Source organism: Bradysia coprophila, unplaced genomic scaffold (genome assembly GCF_014529535.1).
Source record: "Bradysia coprophila strain Holo2 unplaced genomic scaffold, BU_Bcop_v1 contig_94, whole genome shotgun sequence".
NCBI lineage: Eukaryota > Metazoa > Arthropoda > Insecta > Diptera > Sciaridae > Bradysia > Bradysia coprophila.
The window spans coordinates 10,215,511-10,243,502 of record NW_023504022.1 but is presented as its reverse complement, the minus strand read 5'-3'; the positions used below and the strand labels follow the sequence as shown (position 1 = coordinate 10,243,502).

The 27,992-nt window shown below is 36.8% G+C and overlaps 3 protein-coding genes and 1 long non-coding RNA gene across 4 annotated transcripts; 1 reads left to right on the top strand and 3 right to left on the bottom strand.

The window, feature by feature from the left end:
* Positions 1-195: 195 nt before the first annotated feature.
* On the top strand, positions 196-19,423 carry LOC119085387 (kinesin-like protein KIF14). The gene is made up of 6 exons (XM_037195781.1): positions 196-985; positions 1,045-1,670; positions 17,199-17,800; positions 17,863-18,046; positions 18,101-18,445; positions 18,504-19,423. The coding sequence occupies exons 1-6, from the start codon at positions 274-276 to the stop codon at positions 19,284-19,286; spliced, it is 3,252 nt and encodes a 1,083-aa protein (XP_037051676.1). The 5' UTR covers positions 196-273; the 3' UTR covers positions 19,287-19,423.
* On the bottom strand, positions 3,692-5,738 carry LOC119085460. The gene is made up of 2 exons (XR_005089297.1): positions 5,347-5,738; positions 3,692-3,846 (listed from the first exon to the last, which is right to left on the bottom strand). It is a non-coding gene; the product is annotated as an uncharacterized LOC119085460 (long non-coding RNA).
* Positions 7,464-12,432, bottom strand: LOC119085458. Its single transcript, XM_037195881.1, has 2 exons — positions 11,887-12,432; positions 7,464-8,230 (listed from the first exon to the last, which is right to left on the bottom strand). The coding sequence occupies exons 1-2, from the start codon at positions 12,023-12,025 to the stop codon at positions 8,037-8,039; spliced, it is 333 nt and encodes a 110-aa protein (XP_037051776.1). The 5' UTR covers positions 12,026-12,432; the 3' UTR covers positions 7,464-8,036.
* A 2,232-nt stretch (positions 19,424-21,655) lies between the features above and the next one.
* LOC119085524 (microfibril-associated glycoprotein 4-like) lies at positions 21,656-22,552 on the bottom strand. Its single transcript, XM_037195940.1, has 2 exons — positions 21,915-22,552; positions 21,656-21,839 (listed from the first exon to the last, which is right to left on the bottom strand). Exons 1-2 carry the CDS (start codon positions 22,550-22,552, stop codon positions 21,656-21,658), a joined length of 822 nt encoding a protein of 273 aa, XP_037051835.1.
* Positions 22,553-27,992: the final 5,440 nt, after the last annotated feature.

Here is a 27,992-nt window from a genome sequence, read left to right as displayed (position 1 = left end):
TTATAATTAATTGGTCTAAAAGTCCAGTTAACTAGGAACAAAACAGTTAATTTAACTGAGCTCGATGGGTGAACACCACTCCTCTTGACATTCCCTTTAAATACTATAATGCGCTTACGCGGCTTACGTGCTCTTGAACCTGAATAGATCGCTTTCAATTATGATTGAATGCACGAATTAAACGACCTCACTTTACCTCTGTGTTGTTTTTTTTTCAAAAACAGTGCTCAACGGCTACATGTCATTGTGAAATAGTTTATAAAATTCTTCAAGATGACATCGAGACACACTCCACTAAAAGCAAAACCTACAAGAAGTGAATCTCGATTAGAGAGTAATGCAACCACATCCAAAAACCTGACACATTTGAATTCAAGTACTGCGTCTGACCTACGATCGACAACAAAAACAACGCCAAAAACAAACAAGTCAAAGTCAACAACTGCGCTAAATGCTTGCTACACCCCGAGCTCGCTGTACAAAAACCTCGGAGCTACACCAAAGTCAGCTGTGAAACGTTTCGCTGCGTCCTTGGATTCGCCCAAAACGACTCCCGAATGTTTTTCGAAAGTTTCGTTCGAGACACCAAAACATTCGGTCAATAAGTCACTGAATGACGCATTGAAATGCAAAGACAAGGCAGAAATCAGTAATTTGAAAGTGGCCGTTCGTGTTCGGCCGATGAATGCACATGAATTGAAATCAACTACGTCCCGGTCGTGTGTTACGGTCGTGGGTAATGAAGTCATCGTTTCTACTGGTCATACGGCAGATGGTTCAGCTGGAGTTAGTCATAGCTTTAACTATGACGATGTGTATTGTTCTCCTAAGCGCCAGCAACACTTGGACCACAACGATCAGTTTACAGTATTTAAAGGAACCGCCTTGCCTCTGGTTGATGTAGCTTTTGAAGGAAAAAATTGCTGCCTGTTCGCTTATGGCCAAACCGGTAGTGGGAAATCTTATAGCATGATGGGATTAGATGGTGAGTTTTGATCCAATTACAGTTCAGAATCCGCTTACTACTCCTTCCCGTCCATTCAGACGATATCAAAATCAGCTCATCATCCGAGGCCGGTATTATCCCCCGATTTTGCCAGGAAATATTTCAACGCATCGACGAACTGAAAGACAAAGTCCATGTCGAAGTGGAGGTCAGCTATTTTGAAATTTACAACGAAAAAATTCACGATCTCTTGGCCATATCGACAAACCTGTTGAACACGTCAAACCAAAGAGAAAAGCTGCGTGTTAGAGAACATCCCCTGGACGGACCGTACGTAGTCAATCTATCCACACATCCGGTCAGCTCATACACGTCGTTGCGAAATTGGCTGTCGCTCGGAAACAGTCATCGTGCCACAGCTGCAACCGGAATGAACGATAAAAGTTCCCGATCGCATTCCATCTTCAACATTGTATTGAACATGTCGGATATAAATGCGAACGCTACCGTCGGAGACAACGTTCAAACGAAACGCAGTAAAATTAGTCTAGTCGATTTGGCCGGTAGCGAACGGTTGAGTCAGACATGCACAACGGGTGATCGAATGAAGGAAGGTGTTAGTATCAACAGTAGTTTGCTCATACTTGGAAGAGTCATTGCTGCATTGGCTGCAGTGGGCAGCTTTGTTCCGTATAGAGAATCGGTGCTGACGTGGTTGTTGCGGGTGAGTGAAATGTTTATGTTATTTACGTTTTATCATAGCGTTTGGATGGGTAGTGGTGTTGAGGAATCTCGCATCATTCTTCCTTGAAGAGCAACATTTTAAGCATGACGATGTTTCGCACGATTAATAGTTAGCGACCGGCGTGTGGTTCCTACCTGTCGCATTTAGTTTCTTCAGTTCCACTTTTATTCAAGGATTTTCTAGAATTCTTACCTTATCAATGGATTTTGATATTTCAACCCCGATTTCAACTCAGGAATGAGAGGAATATTCATCAGTTTTCACTGTCGGAAACTTTTTCAAAGTATTGTCGTCCTTCATCCTCCACTCGTTCCGATTTCACTTGTGTCGTGTAACATGCAACTATTTCAATTAAAACTTGAGACCACTCATATTGCGCAGTTTTGAGGGGATTTTCGTCTTAAAAGTGCAAAATGCTATCTCCATCTGATTCACGAACTGTGAATCACAATGCAACACTAAAATGTCTTTGTAAATAAGTGGCCTCTCTTATCGGAACATTTTTAGATAGTTTCACACAATCGACCCTATCTGTTCTTGTAGTCTGGCACCTGAGACTGGAGTACCCATCCTAAGGGATTGTTCCCTTTACATCTTAGGTTTCGCACCTTCAGATATTATGAACTCAAAAATGAGGATTTATCAGACTAAATGTCAAGTGAGTTAACGACTTCTTATCGAAAACAGGGAAATTTTCCTGATAGAAGCAGTAAGGTAAGGGAGTAGAGAATAAAGGATATTTGATCTGGATTCCTGCTTCTCTAGTCAAAACTAGTTTCGGCCATTTGCCAATTTTGGTGTGATCTATACTTGGTGTGGCCATATAGTCTAGTCATAGCGAGTCATGCCGCTTGACTGCTCAGTAAAACTTTCTAATTTTTTAAGCCCAGAGGCTACATTGAACAAAAAATAATCATCAAAATGAGTCGGCAGTTCCTAAACTTATCGTGGTGTCAAGTTGTTACCGGTACTAATTTCGGATCGCTCGACCCTGACTTACAGTCAGTCGAATATTCGTTGATCGAATCGTATTCACGTCAGTAGTGATTGTACGAAAAATGTTCTTGAATTGCCATTTTTGTGTCACGGCCAGCAGCAGAACTTTACAATAATGTTCAATGAATTCCACAGAATTTTCCCTAAAATTAAAATTTTCTTTCAAAAACAGTGAACAATCTCTTACAATACACTTTCAGCCATTGCACTCGTCTGTGCAAAAATTACTACTACGGCATCGTGACGAAAATAGAATTCTTGTGTTTTATTTACTTAAAAACCGTCGTCGTAGATCACAGCAAAACATTGCTATGGGTAAAAATAAGATCGAAACAATGTGTGTAATGCGTTCGTTCGCACAACGGCACAATGGCATGATAAGCAATGCTTATTAAGCATATTGACTGTTTGTGTACTCATTTCTAAATTTGTCCGCCCAAAGCAGAACACTTGTTTGCAATGTGATAGTGTATTTTTAGCACATTGCAAGTTATAAAATGCAATGTTTACATAAAGTAATTCAATTTTCTAATTACCCTTTGAGTATCGGCATGATAATGATATTGAGTGTTTTTCGACAATAAAATTTATTTTTTGTTTTTTGCTTGCTCAATAGCTCAATCGTGTTTGTTCGAGATAAGAAAATTTTAGCGAAATTTTCGAAACATTGCTTGTCCTTTAGGTCTCTGTTCTACGCAAAACATTACCTTTGAGTGAAGTCTTGCTCCGATCTGCAGCTTCTTCGTTCAACAATGTTTTTGATGAGTTCACAACATAGTAAATTCACGCTGAATTTTGTCGTGATGAATCACTATAAGTATGGTTGGTAATTGAAGTCACCAAATCTGTTACTTCTTTTGTTTAAACCAACACAAACTTTTTGATAGAAAATCTTCTACTTCAATCGTTGTCGACATGTTGCCGTATATAAATCTAGAACTCATCGGTTATGTGGGATACGGTTGTCGTTAACATATGACTAGCGGTTCCTAAAAAAAATCAAGTTTCACCTAAAAAACACTTTATTATCGAATTTATTCCAAAACACTAGTGCTAAATGCATTCGCTGGCAGCATTTTGACTTGCCCTTTGTGTATGCATTTACATTGTTCTTTAATGCATTTGCATTTCACACATTTTTTTGCTACTTTTTCCACTCCTGCAAAAGAATAAAAAAAAGAAAATTATGTTTTGGGTCTGTTGTAGAGGTGGACTGGCTTGAGTTTTTTTTATCTGCACAAACTCGATCCGTTTTATGTGTTTCTCAAACCCAACTAGTGAAAACATGACAAATTCTAACCCGCTAGAACCTGGTCCAAATAGTTTTGTGTATAATGAAACCTGCCCAAATTCGGCCCGCCCGGATACTAATGAAAACCATTTTAAGCGACAGTACTGTTTTAAAACGATGTTTTCAGATAAGAAGAGCATATGTGATAAAACGCCTAATCGCGTTTCCTACGTGAAACACCACGGCTCACGCTATAAACTAAAGCGGTTGCTCTTAATGATACAAATGTTCTGTTGTTTGAGCTTTCCCCAACATAAGCATTAATCAATAGTAATTTCTGAAGATACTTCGAATATGTCGGGTTGATTCCGATTTCAATTTAAGCTTTTAACCCGAAATTCATTCCTTTAAACCCGACCGAGAGCCAACCCTAGGGCTGACGATCCGCCCGCTCAATACAATTTTTCGGGAAAACCTCGCTCATCTCTAGTGTGTTGCCCTAAATACAAAGTTTAAAAGACTTCAATGTTCAACATTGTATTGTGTTGAACTACACTTGAAGTGGTTTGACTTATCGTTACAAATTTAAGCTAGCGTTAAATAATAGAATTTTACGGGCATCCTTGGACACAGGTCGTCGTAAAGACAATTTGTGAATCTAAGAGACAGTTTAAGGCAATTCAAATTCAAATCTTATCCCACGCTGAGACTTTCTTAATTATGTCAACTTTTCGAAATGCAAGTTCCGTATTAGGACCTTGGAACTCATACTCTACCGGGCGAATTGATAATAATTTCATTAACCGGCTCCAGTTTTTATCGTGTTGCAAAAACACGGTACGTTGTGTGTAAATAAGCCGAATTATCAAATTATCTTAGAAATTGAGCTTGTCTCAGTACTTAATCGAATGTCACACAATTGCCACGTGAAACGTATATACAAATCGATCTTTTGGTTTGCTAATTAGTCTTAAAAATAGACAGAATCTTATCGAATAATTTGGGATAATTTCATTATCTTCCATGCAGTTGAAATGGTTTCATTTCACTGGATAACTTTGAATATCTTGATACAATTTGTCACGTGTATACGAGAGACGCGTGTTACGATCAATGTTTTATTACCTGTATGGCTTATGTGATAACTGCAAAGAATACCCACGTAAATAACGTAAATACGGAAAACTTGAAACATTAGATAATTTCGTATCTTCCCATCATCACGGGTGTACTTTAAACGAAGTCAATTCGAAAACACAACAGCGAAATACTTCGACGAACTTTTTATTCTCTGAGATAAAGAGGTATATAAACGATGTGGTGTACAAAGTATTGTTGCAAAATTAACTTCAAAACACACAAATAAGTTTATCAGCGTTACACAATCACATGTTTATTTAAAGCTTTATATAAAGTATGCCACCTTACCTTGCGCTGTAGCATCTCCATCAGGCACACTCGAAGAATTTCGCTTTTTAAACAGTTTCCTCAGAATTTTCTTCTTCATATTACAAATTGACTTATGGAAATGAAAACAAATGGAATTTATACAAATGACTAGTTCGAGCGACTGCTACGGGTGATTTAGTTTAAATGTAAAAACTATAAGTCACTCGATGGCCGAGTAAACTGTAAAGTTGAATGCACAATGGAACGATAAAGTTATGCGGTTTGGTGGTTAGATCGTTCATATTTGCAAGAGAAAATTTCTGGAATGTAGACATCCGGTTCTGATTTAAATTATTTTTATTGGTGATAAAGGAAGAGGCGTGAGAATTTGTATTTCTTGTTAAATTGACGGTCTCAACCGTTCTAGACCACTGCATGCGAATAAAACAAATTATTTTGCAGTAAGACGTAAAATAAACGGCTGTGTTCAACAGTGTTATCAGTTGAATTTCTTTTTACTGACGCGAATCATTTTACTTCAACTGAATCATTTCTAATTATATGGATTGAGGTCATTCTTCATGTTATCGCCAATAATTGCGTTGAATTTATTGCCGATTATTTATTATTATGTTTTAACCTCTTGAAGGCGATAAGCGTAACGCAACCAACGCAACAATATCATCGCATCTGTTCTGGCAATTTTGTGTAAATGAGAAGTATGTCCAATTGTCTGATACAAAATTTATTAGATCGAGATATTTTTGACATGCATTTAGGCGGGGACTATTTTTGGGAAAACATTTTCCCATATTTTCCTAAATTTCACCAAAATTTTACTTCTTTTTCTTAATTTTTCTAAAAAATATTTTTGGGAAAATTCCCAAAAATCTGGGAAATTTCTGGAAAATGATAGAAAATATGGAAAAATGTTTTCCCAAAAATAGGCCCTGCATTTCGCTATGTAATTGAACAATTAGACAGAGCTCATCGCTTATTCTTGTCGTCGTTGTCTCGTTAGCAGATGACTAGTCGTTTCAGTAAGTTTGAGAGTGCCAGCAATATTAGCCTCTTCGAATTATGAAGATTGATGATGATTTATCAATCTTGGTTTACAAGACAAAACAAATATCAATTTGAAGTTGAGGATCACATTTAGATTATTCGATGACGTTCGAGGAAACAGTGCAAATTGTAATTCGTTCCACGCAATCACCTTGACCGAAGATATTTCAAAGATAAATCAACCGAAGATAAATCAAGGATTATTGATTGCTTCGAACGTGCCCATAGATCTCAGCAAAGAACTCTTCTTCTACAAAATAGATTTTCAATATTTTCTCTGAAACCACGGAGATTGTTGCCTTCTCGTAGATGTTCCGATGTTTGCTCTGAATTATTACATAATTTTATGAAGTCAAATATGTCTTCCACCTCCCTTATTAGGGAGTAGGACAGACATTTGACTGCATAGAATTCAATTTTCTCGAGTTATCGATGATTTAAAACTGACAGCACTGAAAAATGTGTATGTCATTATTGCATGATCCCTACGGCCTAATTGAGAATTATTTCACTAAATCCGTGCACGAACCTAAGTATTAGTCTGATGCAGGCTGACTACTGACAGATAACGTGTTTTGTGAATTCGCCGTCTCGAAACATTTGACTCGATACTCCAATCGCCTGTAGGTCAGATAATAAATAGTCACTGCGGTGATACGATTTGATTTCGAGGTTAAACATTCACGTTGAATGACTTCATATCACCCGAAACATTGCTCTGCATCCCATTTAGGCACCACAGTTTCGTATACCTTCAAATACTTATCAGTCAAAACAAAAATGATTTATTGTACGTCGCATTCGTCGTGTTGTCTGTTTCAGCTTGATAGTAAAGATTAACCAAATATTTCAATGAAGGAAACAATTGTATGTTTGACGAACTGTTACAAGGTTTGTGTTCCACGTGAGAAGGAATTTCGAATAAAGTCAAGTCAGGAAAGTCTCACTGATTATAGGTGGTCTTCAGTCGCGGTCCCAGATTCCGTCTAACAGATTTTAGGTAAAGTTCCAACATATATCGATAGAACATATAGTGTTATTTTGGAGGAAGAACATACTTATACAACAAATAGATTTTCAATATTTAATGGTCAACGTTTTATTATATAAAAATTTCGGTTAATATAAGCCGCCTTAAAAACTAGTTATGTTATACGTTACGTATCATAATATAATGTTATTCTGATGTTAGTCTAATATAGACGAAAAATTCTAGGAAAGAACAAAGTGTACCAATCATGACGATTTTACGATGCAAAAATAGGTTTTCCAACCAAAGTAAATATCAAAATAATTTTTTCATTTAATGTCAGTCTCAAATTTTGATTGTTCCATTTCGGATCCGTTTCTTTTTATGATTCTTCGGTTGTTTGATGCACCATTTTCGATTTATTTACGTCAATTTCTTTCTTCCTTTTAAATTGGGTTTCCATTCGACGAAACGCTGTGTCGTTCATAGAACAGCATAATTCCATTAAATGAAATAGTAAAATCCTCATGCACGGATTCCAATGCTTAGTCGAATGGAAACCCGTCAGACAAGTCAAAATATTTAGATTATTCATCTCAATTTCAATCAATTCCATTAAAGCGTCCAAAATCACGTCCATGTTCAGTTTAGTGGTCAAGTCGTAGAATCTTAACGTCAATCCCGTACTGGAAATTCATTTTTTTCCATTCTCATTGGCATCGTAGTGACAGTGTTGTTCGTCATTTTCTTCTTCTTCGCAAATGCGACTCTTCTGCTTTTCCAAGGCCATCTTTCGCATGTATGCAATCAATGGACGTTTCTTCTGCTCTTGACAGAATGGACACGGCTCCTTTTTGACCGATTTCTTGGTGTCACGCTTCAGTTTTTCTGCAAAGAATAAACATAATTGGTGTTACCATACGTTGAAAGGTTCGATTGAAGTATTTTTTGGTAGAAATTGATCAGTGGTCAAACACACTCTTATATTGTGACCTCGCGTTATTACGATATCCACAGATCATTAATCCAACATTATTGATCTGAAACAATAACTCACTTGTTTCAGTACATTCAAGCAAGTGTAATCTTACTTATGAGCTTTTCAAGTCTACGCAATCAATCAAATTGATATCCAAGTAACTGTCCCGTACTCGTGTATGATATGTGATACGGAAAACAAGACAATTGTATTCAGGAGTGGCAGTTGTGGGTAATTAATGCTAATTTTAAACGATAACTGCCACTTTAACTCAGTAAAACTCAGGTAATTTGATTGATTTTAAGATGGATTATGAGGGAAAGAAAAGTATCAGTCTCAAGTTGTCGTCTAGTGCCAACGTTTTTCACACGCTGGCATAATTAACAATTCCATTTACCGACTTTGTATCGAATTTCATTTCAACTTAAACCGTAGACTATTTCTGAGAAAACATTTTCCTATATTTTCCCTCATTTTCCTAAAGTTTCCCACATTTTCGTAAATTTCCCACGTTTTCCAAGATTTCCCCACATTTTCCTTGACTTTCCCACATTTTCATCGATTTTCCCACATTTTCCTAGATTTTCTCACATTTTCCAAAAAATATATTTTTGGGAAAATTTGCAACAATTTAGAAAATTTCTGGAAAATTAGGAAAATTTAGAAAAATCTGGGGAAGAAATGTTTCCAAAAGGGGTCCTTGGGAAGTAATACAAACTGAGGTAGTCTGAGTAATGGAATGAAGTCAAATGTATTGTCAGAAACGACAATTTTTTGATGGAAAAAACCAATCCAACTAGCTCATTTACGACAACCTCTAATCAACATCCAAATTATCAATTCGATATTTTTCCACTTCCAATGACATTGTGTGGACATTAGTTAAGACGCAATATCGTAAGGCACCATACAGTGTTCGTACCTCCTATAGAGTCACTTTTCAGTGCTTGTGTACCTAATGCAGCATTCATTTTCGTTATAACTATTGAAAAATCTAAATTGATCTGCGTGTATACTGCAAAGATTAAACTGTAACAACTTTTTTCTGATGTCTCGTGATCTATAAATAGAAACGGAATGTACAATATACGATACACACCATACAGACAGAGAACCAGTTGCATTTTCATTTGATGTTATTTTTGTAAATTATACAATTTTATGCGCTCAGAGGTAAAAGTTGCTCAGGCATAACTAAATCGTATTTGTACATATCGCCGTGATATCATGTAACGACTCTACGTTGGTTGTATGTAGAATGTGTATTGCTTCAACAGTTTTACATGGCTATTCAACATACTCTAACATTGAAATTTTCGATCAGGAAAACAAATAAGGCAAAATTATTCGGTGAATTAGTGATGGATGGACGATTAATGGTCACACATTACATGAAATCATTATACTTCTCCCTTCCACATGTATTGTAAACATTAGGAAGAACGTCTGAAGGACGATATCCAAAAATTTGATGCGCAGATTATGTTCCATAGCCTTCATATCCTATGTAAGCACATCACCACACACAAACATAGATACTCAAAACGCACACCCGCAGACACATTGTATTTTGTTTACATTCTGATAAAATGCGAATTTAGCACATAACTCAAGACCTATCTCAATAATATCTAAGTTTACTGCTAACAACAAAATGACTGCAAAATATTATAAATTTGAGAATAAAATTTATGTCGAGGGGGCATGTCCGCGTCGCGTCGTAAATTAATTCTACTACGAGTAGAAATCAATGAAAGCGTGAGTTGTATTTTATGTACAATTTGATGAATGAACTGCCGTTGAGGTGGTTAAATCAAAATAATAGGAAATTAGGAAGGAAGGAACATCACTTTTGATTGGCAAGTGTTTACTCGACGCTGTCATTCTGTAATTTTATATCGAATTCCAAGAAAGTCGAGGTGCGAATTTTTTCTTATAATTTTGATGATAATGTTATCTATACCCACCCATTGCTAAGCTTGTCAATTTTATTCGTAATCGAATTTCGCGATGACAAATACTCGAGCAGACGACAATGTTATAAAATGTTCAGATAACGTCTATAGACACAAACATCATTCATGTCCTTACAAATACAAATTGCCCTTCAATCAAAAGTACGGTGTGATTATTGCGACTGTAGGTAAACTTGTTGAATTCATGTCTGATCTTTTATCGAACATATTTAAGGTCGCGGCGATTCTGATAACTTGAATTGGAAATGGGATGCTCAATGACCTTGTTCAAAGCTCCTTCAATTCGATATTGAATTGCTTTCAATTATTTAACTTGTCATAGAGTATCGTCACGGTAGTTACTGAATCTGTTACTTCCTTTGATCAGTTTTTTTTCAACAGGTTGTTACAATAGTTATTCGTTACACAAGGGAAGAAAGTAGTAGAATTAGAGGGTGAAAATGAAATTTTCTTCTTTTCTTCCCGAGGTCAACACATAATTTTTCACAACAAAGGTTCCCGAAGTCTCAACGCTGTGGAGAAAATGATTATTTTCCCATCTGCGTTGTGAAAAATCTTTTACTTCATTAGTTACAGCGATACATTTAGAATAGAAACGACGGAGGTGCTCGCCTGTTTTTGTCATTGTTTTCGATAACAGATGAAACTAGTTTGGTCCGTTAAACACATGTGGCACACTAAAATTTGAACTTATTCTTATCTCATCCAAAGTGTTTTGAACTAATTTGTTCTCAAATTTTTGAATGGAAAAATTTCTGAAACAATATGCAGTTTGTTGAAAAATTCCGAAATTCCAACTGCGAACCGAAATTCCTTCCGTTTTTCTTCAATGAAATAAATGGTATCGTATGCCACAACGCCAAACAAAACCGGTTTTCACGTAATTTTTTAAAAGAAAATGTGCAGTGTACAGCGGTACGTGAATTATCATCATATTTTCATTGAATTAATATCGCTGAACGTCGTCATTCCACGTAAACAATACACTTTATTTGCAGACGAATTAATGCGTTTCAGTAAAAACGGAAAACTGGTTTTGCCAGTTAATGTTACGAGTCCATTAAATCTTCGGATGATATTGTCAAGTAGTAGATGAAGCTACTATTAAAGCTTGAATCGATAGCAATAAGCGAAGAGAATTGTTAATTTAATTGAAATATTAAATTCAAATCATTTATGGGACCTTGTTTACATAGATAGTGGTGAAAAAAACGGTTAGAGTGCATTGGAAACGATATCTTTAAAAAACGCGAAAATAAACACAATTTCAATTTATATATAGAAAATGCGATAAGAGCTAAGAGCAGAAAATTCGCACACACCACGCCTCGTATTTACATTATATGAACTCAGATTTGTTTACAAAAATTCAACTTGTTATTTATATACCTAGCGTATAACACATCTCTATTTCTATATGTTGTACACAGTGAATGTGTGAAACAATTTTACGTGATTTGTGTGTATGAAAATCGAAAATAACGCAAAAAAAAAACGTTGAGGTCACAATTACTTAATATTTCTGTTGATTTAGTAAACATTATTCTGAATATAGAATGTTGAGTCTCTATAGGAGAATTGTAATTTACCTTGAACCTTGTCGTAGTAACTCTTCTGCGGATTACTATTTCGCTCCAAAGATCCATACGGAAACCGTTCGTAGTCCCTGAACACGGAGTGCCTCGGAGTGTACGAACAGTCTCCCACATACATATTGTAGATATCCATGTTGACGAGAATTGTGTTTTCGTATTTTTCACAACAAAATTTAAAAACAAAAAACTTTGCAGCAAGTGTGGTTCTTCCACTCAACAGTGATATGCTTATACGTTCGAAGCGAAAATTTGTTGTTTCGAAAGGTGATTTCTTCACTCGATTAATTTAATATTAACAGTTTGCGTTCATTGACATCCGTTTTTCAACAATCAATGGTTTATTCTTTACTTTGGTCTCTTTGTTTCTTTTAAATATTTTTTTTTATTGTTCAATTCTTCCTTCGATTCCGCACAATATACTTGAGTGTTTCGACCAGATTATACTTTCAATAAAAATTGTCAATCGAATGAACTCGGAGAAAATAAAATGTTATTCCAACTCTCATGCAGCTTTAAGTAAAACTGAAGCCGTTAGTCGGAGTTCGTTTTCTTGTAACGTGCTATAAAATTTTACTCCCATACACACATCTCCGTCGACTGTATATATTTACTAGTGGTGTACATATAACGTCGTTTGGGGCTTCCATTTGTGTTGGTATACATTGACTGATATGGAGTGCGTGTTTATAGTCTCGTATCTCTCTGGGTACATATATTTTGTATAACGAAATCCGCGTACATTTTCTTCTTTTTTTCCACATTGTTTATTTACATGGTGAAGTGCGTCGCACGGGTTTCGCTTCATACTTATAGTCATGTATGTGGCTTCAAATTGTCTAACATTTCCTAAACTATGCTTTGGTATTCCGATTAACAGAAATGTTGCACTATTCACTCGTCAAATTACGCACCGAGAGTGACGATTGTATTGATTTCAATCTGTTATATTGATGATTTCGGCTGCTAGGAAGCTTGCGCCCGTAGAAGGCGAATTCCGATCTATAGTGTTTCCGAATTACGAAGATTGCAAACAATAAAAAAAAATATTGGCCCGAGGTTTCTATCCCAGAGTTGGAACCTCGCACAGTACGAGATTCTTCGATACTTGTTGTCGATGTAATTCAATTTTTAGAATTCGATTGATTCAGTTTGAAAGAAGTTCATTTTATTTACCTTCTGGGAAGTTTATCAAAAAAATTTGAAGTTTTCAGTCATTTGTTGGCTTTGAGTTGTACTATTGTACATTGTACACCATCATAAACGAATGGCAGATAAGCAGAGTTTTTCATAATTTTTTTTAAGAGGAAATAAAGTCTAATCTTATCGATGTAAACGACGTTTACTTTTCCTCAATGCCAATTGTTTCAGCAATAATAATTCACATGTATCTTATCTGTGCACACAGAAATTCCACTTGTATTTCTTGATTTTTTTTCGAAGCCTAGGTATACATATTCCCGCGTGAGTAATAAAAGCTCATGTGGAGCAATAGATTAAATCATCATCCAATAAAGATAGTCCAGAAAACAAAGGTCTCGTTTTATACTTCGGAACAATAAACTGAGTCAATTGCGTATTATATTGTCTGGGCTTGAGCTATATAAGTACTAATATTTAGTAACTACGTAGATTGCTCGTTTGCGACATAGCCTCATCAGACAGGGGACACAATGGTAATTGAAATGTCGCCTGGAACAATGAAAGGGCAGATAAATCGGTGCGGCAATAAAGAACTTATTTCAAACCAATGACATAATTAAATCATTGTTTCAAACACAACTCGCTTTTTTTCTCTTTCTTCAGTTTTGGGATATTAATGACTGATATTCATTCAGTCGGAATCACCGTCAATTTATTTAGGGAATTTCGGGGAATGATATCGAGATTTTATCTTTACTCTTTTTAATAAATGGTCACTCAAGATGTAATTTGTGCTTCACAAGAGGTCACACAATATGGAAATGTGTGTAAAATAACGTTTTTTATATGTAAACGAACGCTGCGCATCTCTGCTTTACAATAAACCTATATTCGTAGCAAGCAATTGAGTTTCTGTTCATTTTGTGAAGTAAAAGAAATGAGGTTTTCCACCTACTACGAAGAAGGAGGAAAGCAACATTTTCAAGACCAATGATCGCGCGGTTCAGGACAATTTCGAGCTGAACATGTAATTTTGATTTAGTTTATTTCATTCCCATCGCTCCAGCCTGTTTGAAGACCAAAAACAAGTTGAAAACACTGAAAAATATGGGTCTCCTGGAGCGACATTTTACTTCAACTAACTTTATGGCTTGCAACAGAATTTATCTGGGGTTTTTTATACGTGGAATGAAAGAGGGTAAGTCCAGCTACAACACCCTATAGTCAGTTCCGCGGATAAATTCTGTTGCAAGCCAGTAGCACTGACCAAACATTGACCATATTTTGAGTCATAAGTCTAGAACGGGTGGCGGCCCATACCGATGATTATACTCTTTATGAAGGTCTGCCAAAGGCCTATATACTTTTAGAAACATGTCTATCTTGAGCTATCACAAAAAAACTGTTTTCACCACCCCTTGACATGCTATGACTTTTCAAGAGTTCACTCCGAAAATGGGAAACTAACAGAAAAACTAAAAGATCCCTATTTCTTAGAATTGAAAGACGATTCTAACGAGCTATAGCTTGCCTGGATCGCCGAACCATTGTATTTATTTTCACCAAAATTGGTTCAAGTTTTGGCGATATCACTCTTAATGGAAAGGTAACTTGAGCAATTCTGGATCAGTTTTCTAATAATCTGGGAGTTATTCCTAAAAGAATGTTCATCTGTAAACAGTTTACTGAGTTGATTGAATGCAGGAAAAGGATTTCGAAAAAAACCGTTTACGGTAAAACCGGTAATACCGGGATCCCGAATACCGGTTTTTACAGGAATACAAAAAGTTGTCGTAAACAACGTAATTTTGCCTTTACAGTTTGGTAGAAGTACCTGGATTACAATATTTCGGTGCATAAGAACACCCTTTGCTAATTTCAAATGAAATCACCCCCCAAAATCTTGGGATGTCTAAAAGTTTGCGTTGTGATATTGTAAATTTAAACTTCAACTATTCCTTCCTAGAAATTCTACACTAAAAAGATGTGATATCTAATCTCTAAGTATCATGACGAATACTTCTTCTGAAGAGAATACTTCTATGGTGATGTCATTTACAAAACGTAGATCTATTTCTAGCTTTCACTAAAACTTTTCGTCAGTTTAGATTACAGAGGCGTTGACATAAAAGTGATCCACTATTTCCAGTACACAGTTTCTTTTTATCCAAAAATTTCACAAGTATACAAGCACACTAAAAATTTCGTACCGAATACATAGCTGCGGAATGTAGACGATCATGGACCTTTGGAAAAGTCGAAATCATTGACCTTATTTAAACCAAGCGACTCTAGAGATTAATAATTATGAGATGAGAAACTCTCTTGTTTATTTTTTGTAAGAAAAAAAATGAAAACTCAGACCCAATTTGAATTTGTGTAGCTGCTTGAGAGATGTTTTGATTTCATTGAATGTCGGTCAATTTGTAAACGCTTCTGCAGATTAAATCCACAGATCTTAAGTTTGAGAAGAGTATCAAGGAATTGAAACAACACGAAAATATAACATAATGAAGGTCCGCTTCTACTTCATGACTGTATTTAAAGGTGTCCTAATGGAAGTAATTTTTCAAACTGAACGAAATATTCAAAATAGTGATCTGCATTAAAACCAGTCTGAAATGATCCTACACATTAAATTCGACTGTATTTGAGATTTATGGAGAAAAAGAAATTCAATGAAAAACCGGTAATACCTAAAACTGGTTTCCGGTTTCCTTTCCCCATTGTTATTTAATTTGTCCTAGTATTGGCAATCTCACATCTATTGCGCCAAACAACCCCATTCACTAACGTGTTAAAATTTTATGTAAAGAAGTGAGATCCTCATTTCATCAACTGAAGCCAGGGGCTTACAACGAAATCATGGCGAATCTGCTATATACAAAATTGACTAAACAACTGATAAATTATGATTTTGTAATAAATATCAAAGAAGTAAACATTTGAACATGTGAGCAGAGCACACTGTTTACAACATGTAAATATTTTTAGTTTCAAGTTTAGGGATAAAATTCAATTTATTGACAAAGTCAATCTTGATCATTTTACATGGGGTTCGAATATTTATAACTTAAAAATTTTGTCAATCTTGTTGTTCGTTGGGTGAGTACAACGCACTTGGTGAGTACCTTGGCGTTGGTGAGTACCTAAAATAGTTGCTGAGTTGACTTGTTGAATTGCCAAAGATAATCGGTTGTGGAAGTATTGTTTCAATTCAATCAACTGAACATTTTCCCAACTGAATCTATGAATGACTTCGTTTGCTTGCACCGCGAGCCTATTGTCTGAAAGGCTAAACCAGATAACAGAGAACCTGACACTTCGATTTTAGTATAATGACTGTGCGATTCTTCGATTCTTTTACTTAATTTTTTTAAACATTGTTGCTAACATAAGACCGCATTGGTCATAACTTGTCGTTTATTCCTGAAGTCGTTATCGATAACAGATGATTGTCGTTCGTGAGGAAAGTGCGTCTACGAAAATTTGCCAAACTTTACAAATTTAGTTTTGCTAGATTTTGGAAAATAGCCCCTGTCCGTAAGAGGTGAGCGTAAAATTCTATTTTTGTTAGTTACTTAACATTTCCTTGACGTGCTTGATGGAAGACCCCACTTCTTATCTGTCATGTATACATGTCCACAAAACTTTTCTTTTCAAATTGAGTTGATTGACGCAAAGTTTTGCCATTTTTAATTTCATGATATCGGCTCAGGTTTTTGCGTTGAGAAGTATCGATAAAAGAGTAACTGAAATTTGGCGGTTCTAAGCAGTGTAAACTAGTCATATCACTGTTACTGTAACTAATATCTTACATCTTTTGATCGACGTATTTTCCACATTTTGATTAGCAGCTCCCAATGCATTATTTGGAAACTTTTGTCACCTGAAATGTGTGAATGTAGCGGGAAATCGGTTTTTGATTTTTGGTTTTCGGTAAATTTTATCGGGGGAAAAATTGATTATTGAGTATTACCGAAGTTGGCACAGAGTCTGTTTCAGCCTCCTTACTTATCACTAATTTTCAACATTTATCATGGTCGCTATTTCTTAAAGTTCCTACGCAATTTATTGACTGTTAGAAGTTAGCATTGTTTGAGTTTCACACCAACAACTCGATCATGTAATTGCAGCGTCTTTAAAACGACCTTTTTTATTTATAGGAAAATCTTGGCGGAAATTCTCGTACGGTTATGTTGGCCACCATATCACCTGCGAGCATCCAAATGGATGAGACCATTGCAACGCTTCGATATGCTTGCCAAGCTCGTTCGATTGTGAATCGTGTCAAAGTTAACGAAGATCCCCACAATCGTCAGATTCGTGAGCTGCGTGCAGAAGTCGAACGATTGCAGGCTCTGCATTTAGACTATGAACGACAGAATCGGCTGTCGACATCGACACCATCACCGCGAAAAATAATTATCAACGTTGATGAGCGTGAGGTGGCTGAGCTACGGCAACAGTTGAGAGAACGGGAGAAAGAACTTGCGCAGGCACAACGTTCGTGGATGGATCGGCTGAAAGAGGCGGAAAAGTTGAAAGAAACTGAAATGAAAATGTTGAAGCGAAATGGCTTGGCATTGCAATATTCGGATGCACTAAAGCAGCCGTGTCTTGTCAATTTGGCTGCTGATCCGATATTGTCGGGAACGTTATTGTATATCTTGCCTGCTGGAAAATTGAAAGTTGGACGATCGGATGCGTCTTCTTCACATCAACCAGAGATTGTTCTCGAAGGACCGCTGGTTGCATCCAATCACTGGTAAGATTTTCGTTAAATGATTCGTCCAAGGAAGCAATTCCAAACTTTCTTCTATCTTTCAGCTCAATCGAGAACGTCGATGGAAAGCTATTCATTCAACCGGAGGATGAGGAATTCGAGACATTTGTGAATGGTGAGCTATTAAAGGAGAGAAGGCAAATTTTTAACGGAGATCGGGTGGTCATTGGTGGCTCACATTATTTTCGAATTTCCAATCCAAATTGTTCACATCATCTACAGGATACGGTGAGTACTGTGGCATCTGAATCTGAAATTCAAATTAAAATTGGCCGGTTACAGCTGGTCGATTTTCATACGGCCCATCAAGAGATTCTAAAAGAACAGGAGGCCCGTTTACGCGAGAAACTGGATGCAGAAAAATTCGCAGCAATGCAGGAAATGCAGATGAAGCATCTGCGAAACGAGAACAATTATTTGGATAAAATGGCGAAGTTGAAAATGGAAAAAATGCAACTCAAATGCTCCAAGAAAATGCTGGAATCAGAGAAACGCGCAATCGAAAATCAATTGGAACTGCAAAAAGACTCTTTTGACTATCAGCCGTATCAGTCGACTTTATTGGACGAGATTCCGAAAATCTTTCAACATTCCAGCGAACAGTTTTTGCATCAGACCAAGTTGATGGTGAGTTGAGATTTTGATATTTTTTCCCAGTAATTGAACCACACTCAAACATCTTTAGGTGAAAGAAGCCAACAAGCGCTGCCATGATTTCAATAAAAACATAAAATTCGTGCAAACTGAAGTGGCTGACGAAGAAGGAATATTCAAGACGGTCATCATTATCGTTGACCGTGAAAATAAACGTTCATCGGAATGGCCACCGGCTCGTCTAATGACATGGTTAGATCAGATACGTGAGAATCAACTGACCGCAGAAAATTTATTCGACTTCTGTACCATCGACTGGACCGAGTGTGACGATGAAATTCCCGTGAATGATTCACTAAACGAGAGTGGAATCTCCCTGAATCTGAGCGCAATGAAAGACGCCATTTTCGGCAAAGTACCGGAACAGATGATGTCCACGATTCGAAATTTCGTTGGCTCACCATTCGGCGGAAATAAGAACGACGATGGATCGGTGCTGAAAGAGGCCATCACAAATTCACCGAACCGAACGCCGAAGCATAACGAGTCGTTGAAGAGCCGAAACCGACCGTCCAGTATGAAAAACAGTGCAACGACACCCGTTAAGGATGCATCGCTCGGAACCGTTGATTGGAGTTTCCTTCAGCAGACGGACGCTTATTTGCATGATTTGAAGAAAGTGACCAACAAACTGAAGAAATTGTGCTACAACTACAACAACGAGAATCAAGAGGGCGGAATCAATGCATCGGTTACCAATGTTTTACGTTCAACGGAACAGATCGAACAAATTACGAGCGACATTCAGGCGGTGCTTGATGAGAATGGACGAATCAAAAGTCCGAAATCTGTTCGATTTTTAAACGATAAGTGATGTCATTGATCTCAGTTTCATTTCCTGTTTTTTAACTTTTTATTTTTAACTTTTCGTGTGCGTATGATGAGACGACGACTGTCAGGCTGTAGATAAATTATACATAGAAAATTTGTGGAAAATAAAAGAAGAAAATCTAAAGACAGAGCCGGTTTTGTTATTGCTTAATGGATACGATTTTTCTCCGCTAGAAAGTTACGAGGAGATTTCAGGTAAATTCGGGTCAGTTCAGTTCAGATTCAAATATTTCCAGGTCGACCTGAAAGTCAGGTTCGGATTGGTAGAGGTGGGCGCCGGCGCCAGCCGCGCCGATCGCCGCCGAAATAATAACTAAAAAATACGTCGTCGCCGCCGAAACATTAAAATCGGCTAGCCGATCACTCCGCCGCCGGTAACGTTAAAAACACTACGCCGCCGCCGACTAGTTTTCTTTATCACTTTTCGGCGCAATCTGCCAATATTACGATGTCATTTTATAATCAAAACACAAACTAATATTTGTGAAATATTTCTCTAAAAATTGTCAAAATTTTCAAAAATGTATTTATGGTTTTTCAACGTTTCTGAATTTTTTACTTTTCACGTTTCTTTCTGCGCCGAATTTTACGCATTCAGACCAATTTTGTGTTTTCTCGTCATCGATAGTTTTTATGTTTTTCTCTGTAAATCTACAACACACCCATTTATTCGCATAGTGATGTAAGATAAGGTAAGGCCTTCATTAGTTCGCCATTTCGGACGATTGACCTTCACTTGTTCTAGTCTTGCGAACTATTTACTCGACACGCATGACTACAACTACATACTGTCTCAATGACACAACCGAGATACGATCCTTCAATCTCTTTGCCATGGACTGACGTGTAAGAAAAATGATTTCAGGGCCCGATACCCGATAAGGCTTGGAAACGAGTTCTCTCCTTATGGTTGGAGCTTATCACTCAGTTGAAATCTATGATTTGGTTCGCCACCTCCTGCTAATTTAAGACAGGCTCAACGAGAGTTAAGCTAAAGTTAAGCTATAATCTATACTCTCTTATCAAGAAAACAGTCTTAACGAAAATAAATGTAAGATTTTGGGACGATTTTTTTCTATAAAATTTTCCGTTGAGCGCCGTTTTTTGCGCCGAATCCGCCGCCGCCGATTAATATTTTAAAATACACCGCCGCCGAAGTTCGGAAAATCGGCTCAGCCGATTCCAGCCGCCGCCGATACTTTCATAAAAATGTACAGCCGCCGCCGAAAAATATAGACCGGCGCCCACCTCTAGATTAAGGGAAACCTGACCTGTTCTGAGTCTTATTCCTCATTCCTTACTATACGATCATTTTAAGAAAGAGCCACCATTAGCCTTAGTTACATTTGGATGGTTTGAGATTACATGCTCTATTGAATGGAAACAGGTATCTTTCACAGGAGGCGAAAATATCACAGGTTCGATTACCGAGTCTCTTACTTAACCTCAACATTTTTAACGGCCTAATAATGTTCGCTGTAAATTTAAAAATATGTCTCAACGTCTGGGGACCAGGCTTTGCTGAAAATTGTACTTCAATATGAGCTCTGGCATGACACTGCTCGTAACAATGAAAAGATTTGGAGGCTGATGGTATCAGAATTGGCTTTGCATTTCTTTCGTACAGGGAGTTGCGGGAAACATCAACATTTAGTAAAAATGAAATTTTTTCGCAGTTTATTTTCAAATTGAACAAATAGTTGCTCGCCGTCGGAAATCGAAACTTGTATAACATTTACAACGGCGTGGAAAACTTTTGGGTGTTTTCGTGAGGAATTTTTAAAATGGTTTCTTAGTATCAAAAACTCTTTGATACGTCCATTTTACGCCTCATGACGGGCAAGCAAACGACGTTCAATTAAATTCGATGGCTGTTTAAAAAATGGTTTTTAACGATAGCCCTTATCAGCTAAGGTCTTTTCATTCCGCGTAAAGTGCAAATATAAATAAACAACCGGAAGTGGCAATGCCCGGTTTTTTAACGTTACGATTTTGCAAAAAAAAAATCATGCTTTCTTCGTGTGAGTAACAGCACACAACACATAAGTGTACACACAGTAAATATATATATATCAAAATTTGGAGGCTCTTTGACTTCTAGATCAATGCCATTTGCTACACACAAATCAGACCTCCCATTTCGTGAAGTGATAATTCCAAAATAAATAGAAATTTCGTTCGGACATTCATAAGCATTCACAATGGTCGCTATTTTCTGACAGATCATTATTGTTAGTTTTAGCGTTAACGATGGAAATTCTCGAAAAGTATCGTAATTTCAGGTTTCGCTTTGGAAATGCGTTTTTAAACAAAAATTTGAACGTTTAATAGCATAAACATTTATTTGTGAACTCACGCTGGTCGCATCCGTCTCACTTTCATTTCAACGCTTTTTAAACTGTAAAAATCGTCGTTGAAAGCTTGCCGATAATTTACTCCATTTTGATTATCAGGCGATTGTGAACCTCTGGATGCAAGTGAACGGTGTTTACTCATCCAAATTCCATTAAGATTAACAAAGAAACATGAACGAAACCTGTGAGTTACGAATTTCTTACATTCTTCAATTCTTTTTGCATGACAATTGAATACTTTTGATCGTTATACTCACCACCAAGCACTTTTAAACCTAGTAGCACAATTAAACACGTAACCATCGTTATGTTTGTCAGTTGTTGTGAACATAGATCCATTATGATACGTTAGAGAATCACTAATTTGTCCCTCACCAGTAAAATTCCCGACGTAGAGTTTATAGTTTTCGTCCTCCGAGCCAATTCGGAACGGTGAATATTTGGCAAAAGCAAATTCGTTCTCTAGAAAACCAGTCACTTCAATTTTCAACTGATAATCATTATTTTCGGTTATTTGGTGCATAAAGTTATTTCCGAGCCAGTGTTCACTATCAACGCTACCAAATCCATTCCGATATGCAACCCAGTTTCTAAAAAAGTCAATCAGCCCATCAAATCTAGCTTGAATGAGAGTCCATCCGCCGCCATCCGTTTCCATGTCGCACCACACTCGAAATGGTCTAAACGAAGCTTTCGGCTTTATATGATAAACGCCACTCATTTTAAATCCTTTCTTCAGTGCATCTTCACAATCGTTGAAATAGTTGAATGGACGCTGACCTAATTGTAATTGACTTTGCTCAGTATTCTCTTCGAACACTTGACCAAAAACTCTAGCTGATTGACCAGCAACTGAACTACCAATAAGTAGCAAAATAATTAGATTTCTATTCATTGTCGAAACAATTGAAAGACAGAATACTAGGCTCACTCGCAGCTTTTTATAACATGGCGAAGAGTACTGATAGCACAGTTGTATATATTTACATTGATTCTTGATGTTGATATTAAATTGACGCAAAACGTTATTCTAACCGTTTCACAGTATGCATCTAAAAATCAATAAAAATGAAAAACAAATTCATGCGAAAGCTGTCCTAATCGTCCCTCACGAAGATATTCATTTCACGCAACTCAAAAAAGAGTCGATCTAAATATGAACAAGGCGTTTCAACGAACAACGACCTAGTCCGAAAAGATTCTTTGCAAACATAAGCCTCCAATGAGCAGTTCTGGATCGATAGAACCTACTCAATGATTCGTCTTAAGAAGATAGTTTCCGAAAGGTATAACGGAACAGATGATTCACAGTAGTGTCAAATACCCTCTCTAGCAAACAGACTTCTTATTTTACATGTAAATTGCAGAGGCTACGTTGCAATTATACTACCTTAACGAATGTAGTTGGGTTGCTGGAGAGGTATTGTAGCGTTTCAATGTACAACGAACGCTCCTTCGAATCTCTCTCGCAGTGCAACACTGCTACAAATTTCAATGAACTGTTCATGTTCGTTCACCTTGTGTTCCATAACTATCCTGTGGCTAATTTGGGCAATTGTACCGGCGATTGTATCTTAGGCATGTTTACATGATCGTTTTTCTGTACATTTCAGATAAAAATCTCGATTTAGATAAAGATTTCTCATGACAACGAGTTAATTGAACTGAAATTTGTAGAAGTTTTAATTACAAAATTTCCTTGTTGCTCATGCGGCTAAAGATTATAATAAGTTGAATTTCATGTGTAAGTAGAAATATCGAATTCTACTCTCTGTATCAGTTTCTGTCTGAGAAATGTTTTGAAACGATTTTAGACTTGAACCATTTATTTATCAAACGATTAAAAAGATGTTTATGTACAGTAGTGAGATCAAAGTAGTGCGTAAATGGATTTTAATAAGTACTTTTGCGCACTACTGTTCAAATACGCGGCTGGGCAAGATGAGTTTACCTTCATTCGCTTTCTATGTTGTCCGTTGTCCTATGTAGTCCTTTGCCAATTCGCAACGTTAAAAATATCGAATGTCCTATTTTGTAAGTGTTACATTGATTGTAGATCATGTTCAAGTTACTTTCAGACGTAGCCTCACTTAAGTTTCGTTCATTCATTTATTTGTTTGATTTATTTTTAACGTGGAGGGCATATCCTAACGTGACTGGCATTTCAAATGTTCTTGGAGATGATCTCTTGCATATGACATATTTTCGTGACTACATTTGCTTACAACATTGATGCTGAAGATTATGAATATTTTAATCTTACAGTAGATGAGTTTACGCTGTTACAGTCCACAGTCGGCTACTCTGAAATAAGTTATTCATGTCGTTTTAGCTGGTTAACTCATCCAAACAAAAGTGATTATAGTTGAGGAGCGATATGCATGAACCGAAATATTTTTATTTGAAAAATGTCTTTTTGTGATGGTTAGTGCTACACACATCCACGTGGTAGCAGTAATAGCTTATAACGACGTAAAAGAAGTTTTTTTTTGTACAAGTGAACCAGCTGAAAAAGAGCCGAAACGAATAACTTATTTCAGAGTCTCTAACTGTACAAATTTTTGTCTGCTTTTTTTGGATGTATGCATTGACCCGGACTCTTTAGATTCCATCATCAAATCTTCGCAAATGTGTTTAGGACAGTGTCGATAACGGTAGACCCTTGGGATTGAATTCAAAACAGCGAATTATTAATTAAAATTAACAAATTTTTTTTTTTTTCATTTTGGAAGTTTGTTGCTTTTTTCATTTATATAAAAATGTAATGTAAATATAGAGATATCATTTTATATAATCGACTTCTTCAAAAAACAAAAAAATAGAAATATATTTACGTTATACTCATCATCAGTTATTTAGGTTTCTACAAAAATTATTCCATTTGACTATTATATTCTGTCGACAAAAATATTTAAATTACTAGCACTGATTCCCGGCCTTCGGCCGGGATGTACTGATGATATTAATATTATTTAATAACGGACACAACTAACTCACACCTAACGTCACTTTGCGAGTTCAAACTTATATAAAATCATCTCTTTGGTAAGACTTACAAAATACATATTAAAAGTCCTTATTTAGATTGAGAATATTTTTCACATCCTAACTATGATAATGATTTTTTATATCGATAGATTTTGATAGATTTTCCTTCTAAGGCCTGTGACCATGATTTGCGAATAAGTTCTTCTTCGTTTTCTTTTTAATCATCCCGTTGATATTCACTGCTGAATGTAGGCCCTCTCTTTTGTTTTCCATTCTGAACGATCCATTGCCATTGACTGCCAGTTTGTCCCCACCATTAGCTTGATCGGAGTTCGTCCATCTTTCTCGTGGCCTGTATATTGGTTGTGTCATTGGTGGTCTCCCATTCATTATGGTTTTGGTCCAACGGTCAGCTGTCATTCTCGCAATGTGTCCTGCCCAATTCCACTTCAGTGATGCTATCCATTCCATCACGTCTATGACTTTCGTTTGTTGCCGAATCCACTCATTCGCGATTTTATCTCTAATGGAAATCACAAGCATACTATATTCCATTGCTCTTTGTGCAACTCTGACCTTGTTCTCGGATGCTTTCGTTAGTGTTAATGTTTCCGCTCTATACGTCAGCGTCGGTAGGACACACGAATCAACAATTTTCCTCTTCACCACTGTTGTTCATTTTGCTTTTAAAAATCATCCAAAGTTTTCCGAACGTTGCACATCCAAGACCAATCCTTCTTTTGACCTCTACTGTCTGATTGTCTAGTCGTAGTCTATCAATAAAAAAAGGCATTATCATAGGTAGTATGTGAAAAATATTCTCAATCTAAATTCGAACTTTTCATATGTATCTTGTAGCTTTTACCAAAGATATGATTTTATATAAATTTGAACCCGCAAGGTGAGGTTAGGTTTGATATGTTCTTCGATATTGCATCCCATTGCATTGAATGTAACAATCGTGATTTAAACATAATAAACATTGGGAGTCAGTTTTCTAAGGACTACTTTTTGAATTCCCTATGTACTAACGCTTCCATGCCATGTATCAGCGCATAGGCGTGCGTGGAAGAAAAATTTTGTGCCGGCCCACCCAAGTCAAAGGCTACTTTTATACAAAAAAGGTCGTCCACCCAACGCGACGGCTAAATTACTGTCAGTTTCTATAAAAAAATTTCAGCGCCCGCCGTATACCTGTTAGTTTTCTAAAAAGTTTCTGTCCACGCGACACAATTTTATTTTGTTTTTTTAAATTATCTTGTACTTTCGACAGCTCAATTCAACTAAATCTTTTTGAAAACTCATAATATTTAACCAAGGCTGTATACTTTGGGGAGGTCACGCAGATGCAGATACGCGGGTTACACACCACGTTTCATACAAAAAATTCACCACGCCATACAAATTCAATTTTGGTGAATTTGTTTGTATGGAAAAGGTGTGTTCCCGCGTATCTAATAAAATGGCGATCTGCGTGACCTCCCCAAAGTATACAGCCTTGTATTTAACAACATACTTTGATTTTTCTAATGCGTGTTATTTGTTCAAATTTACGTCTGAGAAGTTTGGGTCGCCTAAACGATAGATATTGGTATGATATTGGTATGAGTACCCAAAAAACAACTCAAGCGAATTGAAGAGATATGAGTGATATAACTGTACAATTCAATTGATAATTGATAATTTCAATCAGAAAATCGCTGGAAATATCTGTTACTCCACTGTGAAATTTCAAATACGTAAGTTAAGATTCATTTTACTTACATGAAGCAAGACTTATGAGTAAACATTTTTTTGTCTTTGGCGTGGACGGCTCCTTACTGTTCGACGGGTGTGATGTTTTTGAAAGACATCCTCGGAGGTGTGGCACATTGACCAATCGGAGGCCGAGGTACCACTGTGTTTAAAGTAAATAAGTCTGCCACACCGTATCTTTGGGCGCATTCGAAGAACTTTTTCGCTGACCCGTCGTTTTAGAAAGCCACCCTAGCGGGTTCCGTCCACTGATTCATCAGGTAGTCCTTGGTGCACCGAGGTGAGCCGTAGTGCACCGAGGTGAAGCGTGGTGCACCGAGGTGAAGCGTGGTGCACCGAGGTGAAGCGTGGTGCACCGAGGTGAGATGAGGTGCACCGTCTTTGTGTTTTATATTATAGAAAAGAAAAAAATTTCATTTTGCTCTATTTCGATTCGGAATGAAGTTGCTACATTTTAGTGGCGTATGTTCTATTTATAAGGATGAGATAATAACCGTTAAAGAGCGGCAAACCCGAACCACCATTCAACAGAGGAATCCGTTACTATAGTTTTGTTAGAAGCATCGACTGTACGCTTTTAACAAGAAGACAAATTAAATCAGATTTTAATTTCTATGAGGCTCGCCGCGATCAACCTGAGGATAGTTTGATGGCGTAGATCGATCGATCACAACCAATGGTATTTTTTTCGATAAAAAGTTAAAAGAAATCGATCGAAAACAAATCGTTTCACAAATCTACAAAGTCGATCTAGACAGTTTCTACTCAAAGTGAAGATTAATTTACAAAGTCTCACCTCATGAAGATTTACTCTTATTCTATTGCCGATTAATAATGCGAACAAAGTGATGTTAATACTGCTGTTTACGAAAGAAAATGAATATTGAGCAGTGTGATGGAGAGTCAATGTTTCGTAACTAGAGGAGAAGGGGACATTGATACATTGAAATTTTATTGAAGGAGTCTTTTTCATCATTTACTTAACAACAAAAGTATTTCTGAGAATACAATTAGCTTGAAATTATCTGAGAGTATGCCTCAGAGGGATGGTCGATTTACCCTTTACATAGTAGGCAATATAGTTGTCCGGACGTGTGTGTGATTTTCCATTCAGAAAATATTAAAAGAGCAAAAAGAGATAACCGTTGTAGAGCCATTTGTAAACAGAAGCAGCTGAGCTCGATCATCACGGGCTATGCTCCAATAACATAGAAAAACCTAGCCTTGATGAGCAACATCCAAAATCGAATGATAAATAACATTTTTACGAGCACAACTGAGCTAACGAGTGTTTGACGAAGCCTGTTTTGGAGAAAATTATTTCTTGAAATTTCTCGAATTTTCGTGAAAATGCTTTTCGATAAATTTGAGACAGTTTTCAATAAATTTCGAGAAAACCAAGATAATTCGAGGAAATTCAAGAAAATATTTTCTCCAAAATAGGGTCAGTGATGTATGAGTACAGCCAACTGAGAGACTCGCTTCAAATTTTACCTTGGTTTAGATAAGGGTACGACGGGCTTCATTGAGTGTAGAGCCGTTTGAAGTTCCGGCGGGTATTAGAAGAACTGAATTTTGGACATTTCATCTCA